The sequence below is a fragment of the Protopterus annectens genome, chromosome 6.part0 (assembly GCF_019279795.1).
Source record: "Protopterus annectens isolate FY-2018-M chromosome 6.part0, PAN1.0, whole genome shotgun sequence".
NCBI lineage: Eukaryota > Metazoa > Chordata > Ceratodontiformes > Protopteridae > Protopterus > Protopterus annectens.
Window position 1 is genome coordinate 1153473670 of NC_056737.1, and position 11933 is coordinate 1153485602.

General features: G+C 38.4%; 1 protein-coding gene across 1 annotated transcript in view; it reads right to left on the bottom strand.

Moving 5' to 3' along the window:
- Positions 1 to 8099: 8099 nt before the first annotated feature.
- The window catches only part of LOC122804723 (dipeptidyl peptidase 4-like), a 1230541-nt gene continuing 1226707 nt past the window's right edge, over positions 8100 to 11933 (bottom strand). The window contains exon 26 of the mRNA XM_044074775.1: positions 8100 to 8356. Within this exon, the coding sequence (XP_043930710.1) occupies positions 8246 to 8356 (111 nt within the window). The 3' untranslated portion in view covers positions 8100 to 8245. The remainder of the gene's footprint in view (positions 8357 to 11933) is intronic.

Here is an 11933-nt window from a genome sequence, read left to right on the forward strand (position 1 = left end):
CTAGTAACATGGCTCAGAATCAATCCAAAGAAAAATATTACCATACTAGCCACTTACTCTCCCAAACAATCCAGTTTCCCACTCAAATAGATAAACATAGCAAAAAAGAATCTATCTTACACTGGTCACTTATTAACAGTACCACCCACAACTATCTCTCCAGATGCCTTCCAAATAATTTAAGTGATCATAGACCTACCTACTTAATCTGTCATCAGCTCAACCCACCCAGAACCATAGTTTACAAAGTTGTACGAAATACCAAAAACTTCTCCAATGAAGTATTCTTGGACATGCTCAATAAATGTAACTGGACATCACTCCATCACTTCCAACTTGACAAGGCTGTAATATACTTCAATGGCACATTTCTAGCTATTCTAAATAGCTTAGCACCAACTCATACATGTCATGTTAAAAATAAGAGATTGCCCTGGATATCAAAAGAAACTATTAGACTTCAAAAACTAAAGAACAAAACCTGGTTTCAATACCAGAAAACAAAAGACAATAAAATTGTCAGGATGCCAGCAGTTCCATTATCAAACAAAAAAAAAAACTCAAACTAGACAAAAAACATATTATACATCTATGCAAAACAAATATGAAAACAATCCCAAAATGTTCTGGCAGGCAATTAACTCACTCCTCCACTCAGGTAAAGCCACAACCCCAGAACCAACAACCAATAACCAAAGCGTGAGTATTGCCTAACAAATCAACACCTACTTTATAAACACCATTCTCTCCTTAGTTACAGGGAACAATTCCACACCCCATCTCTTCCACTTAATGTGGAAACTAACAACAACTATTTTGACCTCAAACCTGTCCTAACTAACACCATAAAAAAATGGTGAAAAAACTGAAACCTTCTTCCTTAGCAGCTAACCAACTCCCCAATGAATACCTCAAACTTTCAGCCAATGCCATAGCTCTGCCTATCTCCATTCTGGTAAATAGGTCTATAGCAGAACAATATGTCCCAGCAATTAAGGAAAATTCCCTATATCACCTCTCTACATAAAGGAGGAACATCAACAGAATTAAACAATTACAGACCCATAGCCATTCTTTACCCCTGTGTCAAAATTATGGAAAATGTATACATGCTCAATTACTATAATACCTGCTGTCTCACAACCCTCTCCCTTCCAACATGGTTTCAGACCAAAACACAGCACCACCACAGCCCTATTTAATTTCTCTAACACCATTAACCAGCTCAGAAAATTAAACCAGCAAGTACCATCAGTCTTCCTAGACATATCAAAAGTGTTCAAAACTGTGTCCCATCAGAAACTTCTTAACACTCTTGCCTCACTAAACTTATCAAAGACTTCCTTGTCCTGGTTCCTAAGCTATCTTTCTGACACACAACAAGCAGTACGATGGAAATCAGAACTCTCACCACTTCTACCTGTCTTGGTCATAGTCCACCAAAGATCCATACTAGGGCCCCTTTTTTTCACCAACTTCTCTAATGATCTAGCCTCATCCACAAAACATGCTAGTAGTTCAGTGTGTGGATGATTCAACTTTAATCTGCTCAGTAGATACCTTAACAGACATCCAAACAGCAGCCCAACAAGATTTTAATGATATAGAAACATATCTAAGTAAATCACAACTAATCCTCAACTGCAAAAAGACACAGTTAATGCTATTTATGAATAGCAAACAATCACCTACCGCCCCTTGTTTCACCATTCTCTCAGCAAACAATGCAGTCATCCAACCAGCTGAACATACAAATTCCTTGGCATGACAATGAACAACAAAGTCACATTTGACCAACACGAAGCCATCAGAATTAAGAAAGTTCACATCAAACTTGTCTTACTGTACAGAAGCAAGCCATTCCTCACTGACAATACCAGCCTAGCCATATCCAGAACCTTCCTCCTCTCTATGCTCCTATATGCTTTCCCCCTCTTTACCATCTTAAAAAGATCAGACGTAACCAAATTGGAAACTTGCTTCGACAAAATAGCATGTTTCGCAGCCAACCTTCCCCACCAAACCCACCATTGTATTGCTCTAAACAAATTAAATTGCTCAAGGTCATAAACCTTCTCCATCTCTACCAACTTAAATTCACACACAGTATCATAGGTTCATAGGTTCATACTAGGCTATCTGCCCGAGGGCATTTACAAGCCTAGCCCATCGTTTTGTGGCTTACGCCACCCCTTTAGTATGGGGAACTATACCCATTATTTTGCTGTGCCTCTGTCGAGCAGTGACACTGAGGTAATCCCTGGGGTATATCTGCGATCTCCCATCCATTGGTCAAGATTTCTCTTGAACAAGGCCAGCGAGGTGCTCTGCCTCACATATACCGGGATTTTGTTCCACAGCATAGGGAGTCTTTGGGTGATGAATCTATCCCTCCAGCACGTCCTATTAATAGCCGTGTCGAGGTTTAAGTCTCCGCCCTTGTGGCTCTGATGGATCTAGATTTTTGAGGTGAAGCATATTCATCAAATCTGGGTTTGACATGGCCTTGTATGTTAGGCAAAGGTCCCGTCTGAGCAAGCGGTAAGCGACTGAATAGAGCTGGAGTTCTTTCAGTCGGGCAGCATAGGACAGATTTTTGAGGCCCTTTATCCTTTTGGTGAGGAACTTTTGTGGCCTCTCCAGCTGCTGCAAGTGTCGGGTCAGATACATTCTGAATGGGGCATTGTACTCAATCATTGGTCTGATGAGTGATGAGTAAAGGGAGACTATGACCTCCCTTGATCTAGATGAGAACCCCTTCATGATAAGGTGGGCAATGTAGAAGGTCTTCCTAACTACTTTAGCTACATGGGTGTCGAATGACAGACTACTATCAACCTGATAGATATCTTGTCAGTGATAAGGCGTGGACAGTCTGTTGAGAGAGTTATAGATATCTAGATATCTGTCCATCCCTCAATGAACTTGTTGTTCCCTGCTCATGCCCCGACATCTAAGATCTGCATACAGAACCTTTCTCACAGTAAACAAAGCTAACAACACTCACAATAAAGCTCTATTCTCAAATCAAATAGCCATATTATGGAACTTGCTATCCCACAACCTCCAAAACACACCCTAATCTACCAATTTCAAACAACTTCTATTTGAACATCTATCCAAAAACTGGCATTGCTCCTGCACCAGACCTGACTGAGAAGATATCTATAACTCTCTCAACACACTGTTCACTCCTTACCACTGACAAGATATCTATAACTCTCTCAACACACTGTCCACTCCTTACCACTGACAAGATATCTATAACTCTCTCAACACACTGTCCACTCCTTACCACTGACAAGATATCTATAACTCTCTCAACACACTGTCCACTCCTTATCACTGACAAGATATCTATAACTCTCTCAACACACTGTCCACTCCTTACCACTGACAAGATATCTATAACTTCAAAACACACTGTCCACTCCTTACCACTGACAAGATATCTATAACTCTCTCAATACATGGTCCACTCCTTACCACTGACAAGATATCTATAACTCTCTCAACAGACTGTCCACGCCTTATCATTGACAAGATATCTATAACTCTCTCAACACATTGTCCACTCCTTACCACTGACAAGATATCTATAACTCTCTCAACACACTGTCCACTCCTTACCACTGACAAGATATCTATAACTCTCTCAACACACTGTCCACTTCTTACCACTGACAATATATCTATAACTCTCTCAACACACTGTCCACTCCTTACCACTGGCAAGATATCTATAATGCTCTGAACACACTGTCCACTCCTTACCACTGACAAGATATCTATAACTCTCTCAACACAATGTCCACTCCTTATCACTGACAAGATATCTACAACTCTCTCAACACACTGTCCACTCCTTACCACTGACAAGATATCTATAACTCTCTCAACACATTGTCCACTCCTTACCACTGACAAGATATCTATAACTCTCTTAACACAATGTCCACTCCTTACCACTAACAAGTTATCCATGACTCTCTCAACAGACTGTCCACTCCTTATCACTGACAAGATATCTATAACTCTCTCATCACACTGTCCACTCCTTACCACTGACAAGATATCTATAACTCTCTCAACACACTGTTCACTCCTTACCTCAGTGTTGCTACTACTCAAATAAATAAATATATCTATATAGGAAATCTCATTTGTTCATAACTATTATTTAATATGTACACAGTACTAATTTTAGTTTTCTCACAGTGATCTTCACTAAAATACTATTTTACATTTTGAACCTGTATCTACTAGAAAACTACTGAATACTTCTTTGTATAGACTAACTAGGTGATGTGTATTCTGCATCTTACTGTATGTATAGTATTGTACTATGTAATTATTGTATTTTGCTTATATTTCTGTGGAGCTTTTCTCCCAGGGCTTCCATTGAAAATGGGCTTCTGGCCCAGTCGGACTTTCCCGATAAATAAATAAATAAATAATATACTACATGTGTAGTGTTTAGAGACATCTACCATGACTTCTCTTTAAAAATGTTTGAAATGAAAAGTTCTGGTCTCTCACAAATATCTTTAAATGACTTTTCAGCTCTTATTTTATTAAGATTTCATCAGAAGTATACTGACATCCTAAATATGTAATTGCTACTCATAGATCCACTGACATTAAAATTCATTATCGTCAATCAAAAGCAGTCATCTGATGAGCTAAATTGTTTGTAATGCAGAGGAAATAAATAATTTTATTGACTAACAGTAAATCAGAAGTACCAAAACCCTAAGTAAAACTTCCAGTGTGTAGTATCTATTTCATAATGATAAATCTGCAATGAAATCAGTTATATTACAAAAAAAATAGTGATTGCTTAAATTTAATACTTAATAGCCAAATACGGATGTTACTTCAGTGATAAATGTGCTGTATACAAAATGATAGAAAAGAAAGCTTAAATATACAAGCTTTAGGCTATAAATGGATGTTTATTTGATTAAATTTAATGTGCAAGTTTCAGATGATCAAAGATGGTCTATATGATTACTTATAAATTAAGCTATAACGTCACAAAGATAAGTATAAAGTAAAAAATGTGGCATTACACCATTGATTTGATCACTGTACCCTTTTGAAGTGTTGAGCTATTAACTGAAATCTGTTAAAGATTTTCCTCATATGATAGTTGTTAGCAAAAACTGTGATTTTACTGAGTACTGTTAACTGATTCTAGTGAGCAATGAAAATGCCTAATGTTTCTAAATAACAAGAAATGCAATTTGTAACATTTTCAACTATTCCATTTTTAATTTTACTAAATAAAACCATGCCAGTTTTTTCTCCTACTGACACAAGATTTACATTTCATGCATGTGCTGAAATACTATGAATACAAGCTTCAAACAGAAGTCCAACCTGCACGTACTGTGTCAGAATGATGACTTTATAAATTATATATTACATTACAGTCCTACACTTACCAAGGTTCAGTGCAAAATACTAAAAGATACGGACACCCTTAAAGTAGTGACTGGACACGAAACAAAAAAATATGCCATTAGACACACACACACACACACACACACACACACACACACACACACACACACACACACACACACACACACACACACACACACAGTAACTGACTACTTTTAAATATGTTCTTCCATTTTTTTTTTTTCAGAAGTGGCAAAATGCATTTGCCTAAGATAATCAGACAACCTCTTTTTCAATTTAATAAGCATTATTTGGTGCCTGCCATTTGATTATTGCAGTCTTATTAATATGACTCTGCTTCTTTGTTTAAGGAAAATAAATAAATAAACAGAACCGCAACTCAGATGTAAAATACTGATTGTGTGTGATGTGCAACATTTTTCTAAACATTATTATAGGTGTTGACTGCTCTCACAGATAAAGGTTCAGTTACTATAATGACAGTCAGATCACGTTTTCATCTGGCTTTTAAACTCCATAATAATTATCACTAATGTTTCAGTCACTAGTCATATAGACATGCTGTGAACAGTACAGACAGCCAAAGCTTCTTCCTGCTTTGGTCCATATTTTTCACACTCATTTCTCACTTTTCATTATTAATTTTCCTTTGTGCATTTCATGTACTCTAAGACTGTAGGATCATATCTGACCACTTTGGATATATCCTTGTTCCTGAATGCTATGCTACATATTGGCTTTTAAATATAGCAGCTTAATTATTAATGTATATAGTTTACTTTTCTAAGGCTCGAAGAAAGCAACATTTTGATGGCAATATTCTCAATTACTGGCCTAATGGTGTACCTATAATTATGTATTTATGTCACATTGCAACTTATCTGTTACTGCTTAAGCTATAGCTGTCTATCTATCTATCTATGTATCTATCTATGTATCTGTCTATCTATCTATCTATCTATCTATCTATCTATCTATCTATCTATCTATCTACATATCTCTCTATGTGTCTATATTCTTTTTTTCATTACTATTGGCTCTCCTCCTCATATACCCTAAGGATTCATTCATTCCTCTGCTCTCACAGATAAAGGTTCAGTTCCTATAATGACTGTCAGATCATGTTTTTCATCTGGCTTTTAAACTCCATCATAATTAATTCACAAGGTTTAGGTGGATAGAGTGGGACCATCATACCCCTTTGAGAACAATTTATTTTAGCCCTGCCACTTGCCTTGTGCATGTCTGGACTGTCCTGTGGTGTGGTATGCAATGGGTTTAATGATATACATGCTGCTTCCATAAGCATGTAATTAAGTGACATAACTCCCTTGTAGATATCACCTTGTTGTCAGGGCCAGCCTTGGGTCAGCTAATGGCCTAGGCAAAAAGGCTCTATAGTGCCCCCCACACCATAAGGTACCCCCATCCAGGTCTACCTACACCATTCAGATTACTTTTTTTCTTCAGTTTTCTCACAGGTTGCCTTACTCTTCAGTTTTTCCTGTTTTCATTCAACACATTTTAAAGAAACCATTCCGTTACTATAAAAAAAAAAATAAAATAAATACTGGAAAAGTGTCCTTGCAAGAGCAGTGCCTTAGGTGGCTGCTTAGTTGGCCTATGCCTAAGGCTGGCCATGCTTGTTGTGATCACTGGTCTTCACAGGTGATTTTACCACCAAGAATGTGTACAAGTACATACCCCCAAACACTCCTCCCAATGAAGATAAGCAGGCTCCACCCCATTGATCCTCCCTCCACTGTCTGGCTCCTCCATTGTTGGGGATGATACCAGGATCCTGCTCACTTGAGATGCAGAGCTCCACCCCTCTATGCCAAGGATCCATCTATAGGTGTACTGTTAAATAAACAAGCTTTAAGTTATTAACATTCTGTATTAATTATCTTGTTTGTTACACAATCGCTCTGCATAGCACCAAAACTTTAAATCGCTGAAGGATTAGCAAGTGACTACCATAGCAAGTCAGAGCAATGACTGGAAGAATACATCTATAGGTGTACTGTTAAATAAACAAGCTTTAAGTTATTAACATACTGTATAAATTATCTTGTTTGTTACACAGTCGCTCTGCATAGCACCAAAACTTTAAATCGCTGAAGGATTAGCAAGTGACTACCATACCAAGTCAGAGCAATGACTGGAAGGAATCTGTAGTTTATTACAGCTTTCCAGGATTACATTAAAACAAATCTAACAAAGCAACAGATAGGCTCTTCTTCATATCTATGCTTTCTAGTCAGAATATGTCTTTAAGAAAATGTGTTTTATAATGTCAGAAACAAAATTAACAGAACAATACTCTCTAGACTCAAATTTTACCATGAATATTATTTTTTAATTTTTTCTCAGTATGTTGTTGAAATACACATTCTTGTAAACTGTGTATGGAATATAATAAATTCATAGTAATGGATATTTCTGCAGATTTCAAGCTGCATACTGAATTAAATTCATACCTATATTCCTTCACAAAAGAAAACTTAATCTTATGTTGACACATTTGATAGAATACCTTAGTCTTACAGTAATGGCGAAGCAACCATGCTTTTCATTAAAAAGGCAGATGATGTTATGGCCAAATTACAAAAAAAAAAAAAAAAAACAGCATTTATAGTTATTCATCCATAGTAAATACTAACACACACAACTTTTTGATGGAGGTCCACTTTAATGTTTGATACTTAACAGATTCTCATTTTGTTTACAGATCATCAAAAAATAAAATACCATGATCCAATAAAAACTGATTTCCTGTATGCTTATGTGGCAGCTTAAGAACATCCATCTTGAAACTTTATTTGTTTTTTTCTGAAGAAAAGAAGCATTGCTTGATGAAATGAGACATGTGGGTATATATATGTTTGTTAGCTTGTCCACTGATGGCATGATCCTTGTCTGTGTACCACTGAAAAATACAGTTTCAAATAAAAGGCGTTAGCATATATAACATTTCCTGTTTTCAGTTATAAATCAGTGTTGAACTTCTATACAATATTTTCTGTTGTTGATTATGGCTTATAATAAATGATTATTTAGGTTATTAACCAACAGTCCTACTTATGATTGTCAAAAACCAAATCATTATTCACTAATTACTTAGTATAAAGTAAAATAGGTAAAATATGAAACTAGGCCAACAAAGAAGATTAATTATCCATTTGAGAATAACTCAGTCCTTGTGGAGAATTGTTATGTGTATGAAACTAGTACGTATATGTTAATTAAATATGACTGTTTACAAAATATAGTGGAATAAGATAAGCTTGCAGCATTTAAGACCAAATGCCAGAACAATTTATTCTTGATGTAAAGCACTGCCCTGAGCCTATAAAGGTCAGAAAAATGCTTGTTATTCCAAGAGAAAGCGTGTGAAAAATGTCTGCAAATTTAGAATTATGCAAGCCCATGCACTTTAGTAAGGTCCGTACCCTCATTCCCTAGATACTAAGGCAGGATGCTGATCTATTTATATACTAAAGTAGAAAACGGCAGTGCGTGTCAGAAACTCCAGAAAGTCCATGTGTAAAGCATAATGGTCCTGCAGATCTGACCAGGCAATGGTACATCACCCCTCACCAAAAACACTGTCCAGTAGTGTAATAAAATCAATGTCTCCCTGACAAGGTGTTAGATCATTCCTAAGCTACCTGTAAAAGACTACTTACCTGATACTTTCATGCACGCCATGTTTGAAGTTCTTATTAAATATAATAATATACAGCACTTTAGCAGAGTTATGTATCCAAATAATAAACTGATGCTATTGGTATCTGTATCTATGCATAGCTCCTTCTCTCTCTTAATATATATATATGTATCTATAGCTATATATATCTATATGTCTATATCTATCTATATGTATATATAAATATATATACATGTACACACATACACACACACACACACACACACACACACACACACACACACACACACACACACACACACACACACACACACACACACACACAAAACCACACACACACACACACACACACACACACACACACACACACACAAAACCACACACACACACACACACACACACACACACACACACACACACACACACACACAAAGTACAGTTGTGTACCTACCATAAATGTAGATGTTCGAGTGAATTCACTGTTGCAGTCATTACACTTGGGTTATCCTGCTGGCAGGCTACCCGCAGTCGGCCTGAATTCCAAAGTCTAGGTCTGGGGTAGGTTGCTGTCGCCTCTTCTCTGATGTCGTGCGCCAGGGGTATAAAAGATGCAGCCGACGCCATTTTCTTCAGTTTTTCTTGCCCCAGATGTCAAGTGCCCCCAAATTGGTAGGCTGAAAATAATGCCAATAAGTATGCATGCACAACAATAAACATTTCCTTCATCTTCAAGCAAATACACCACATAGGTTGTATAGAATAGAGAAGTACAGATAAGTCCCAGCAAAGAAAAGGGGGATGGTGGGTGGGTAACCTGGACTGCAACAGTGAATACACTCGAACATCTACATTTATGGTAGGTACACAACTGTACTATGTTCATCGTGTTTCACTGTTGCAGTCATTACACTTGGGTTGAATCCCAAAGCTGAGGTTGGGTGGCTGGGTCTAAACAGGATTAGGAGAAGCTATAAGGCCCTGCAGAACTGCAGTGGCAAAGGCTGCTCTGGATTTAGAGTAGAGAAGTAAGTGGCAGTGCTTGGTAAAAGTGTGCACTGAACTCCAAGTTGCAGCCTCTAAAATGTCTTTGGTTGGTACTCCTCTTTGGAAGGCTGCTGAAGTGGCTGCTGCTCTGGTTGAGTGAGGCCTAATGCCCTTAGGCACTGATTTGCCATGTTGTGAATAGCAGAAACGAATGCAGTGGCCTATCCATTTTGAAATAGTCTGCTTTGAGATAGCCTTTCCTTGTGATCCTGCAGCATATGCTACTAAGAGTTGCTCAGTCTTTCTGAAAGCTTTAGTTCTATCCAAGTAGAAGCGTAGCTGTCTGTGTATGTCCAAGCAATGCAGGAGTCTCTCACCCTTATTCTGTGGGTTTGGATAAAAGGTAGGCAAATGAATGGTTTGGTTAAGGGCCACACTGGACATTACCTTAGGCATAAATGTCGGGTTCGTCCTCAGAGAAACTCTGTCTGGATGGAAAATGATAAAAGGTTCCACACCCATGAGTGCCTGTAACTCTGAGACTCATCTTGCAGAGGTTATTGCTAGGAGCAGAGCTGTTTTCCAAGATAAGAACTTTATTTCAGCTGTATTGGCTGGCTCAAAAGGTGGCAGTGTGAGTTTTTCCAAGACATAATTGAGGTCCCATGCAGGTATTGGTGCTCTCCTTGGAGGTCTTATGTTTTTGGCCCCTCTGAGGTACTGACTTAGCAACGGATGTGAAAAAATTGGTGGCTCCGTATTGTAATGAGCTGAAATGGCAGAGGCATGGATTTTAATTGATGAAAAGGACAGGCCTTTGTCCAGCATCTCAGTTAGGTATTGTAAAATCTGAGGAATATTTGGTACAAACGTGTCAATTCCTTGTGTCTTGTTCCAAGCACAGAATCTTTTCCATTTTTCTGCATAAGATTTTCTGGTACTGGGTCTCCTGGCCTCCAAAATAGCATCCATCACTGCTTTAGAGAGAGGTGTGTTCTGAATGGCTACATTATCCGCCATGCTGCCAGATTTAGGGTTCTGAGTTGGCTGTGCAGGATCTGATTGTTTCTTTGGGTCAGTAAATGAGGAATTAGAGGCAATGTCCAGGCTGGGCCTTGAGACAAGCACTTTAGGATTGGGTACCAGTGCTGGTGGGACCAGTCTGGAGCAATCAGAATCATTTTTGGCTTCTCTTGTCTGACCTTTAGGAGTACCTTGGGGAGGAGAGGCAGGGGAGGAAAGGCATATACTGTTAGGGTTTTCCAGATGAATGATAGAGCATCCACTTTCCATGCTTGCTTGTGATACGTCTTTGTGCAGAATCTCTGTAGTTAGCAGTTGTGAGGGGAGGCAAATAAATCTATGTCTGGGCATCCCCATTTCTTTATTATCATGCTGAAGACTTGTGGATCCAGTTTCCACTCGTGGGGATCCGTGAGGTTTCTGCTTAGTTCGTCTGCCAGAGTATTTTTCTTTCCTGGCAAGAATTGTGCTTGCAGGTGTATTTGATACATTAATGCTGTGTCCCACAAAGTCATGGCTTGTCTGCAGAGGGTCGTAGAAATGAGTGCCTCCCTGTTTGTTTATGTTCCACATGACTGTAGTATTGTCTGTCCTTATCAGTAGTTGTCCTGGATGAAGTAGATCCTTGAAAGGTGTCAGGGCAGTCTGAACAGCTAGCACCTCTTTCTGATTGATATGAAGATGCCTTTGGCTTGTAGGCCATGTGCCCTGAATACATTTTCCTGCCATGTGGGCCCCCCAGGCATAATCGGAAGCATCTGTTGTTATTGACTGCCTGGCTGTTGGTAGGGTGAATGGCTGTCCCTTATTGTGGTGACAGGCCTGTGCC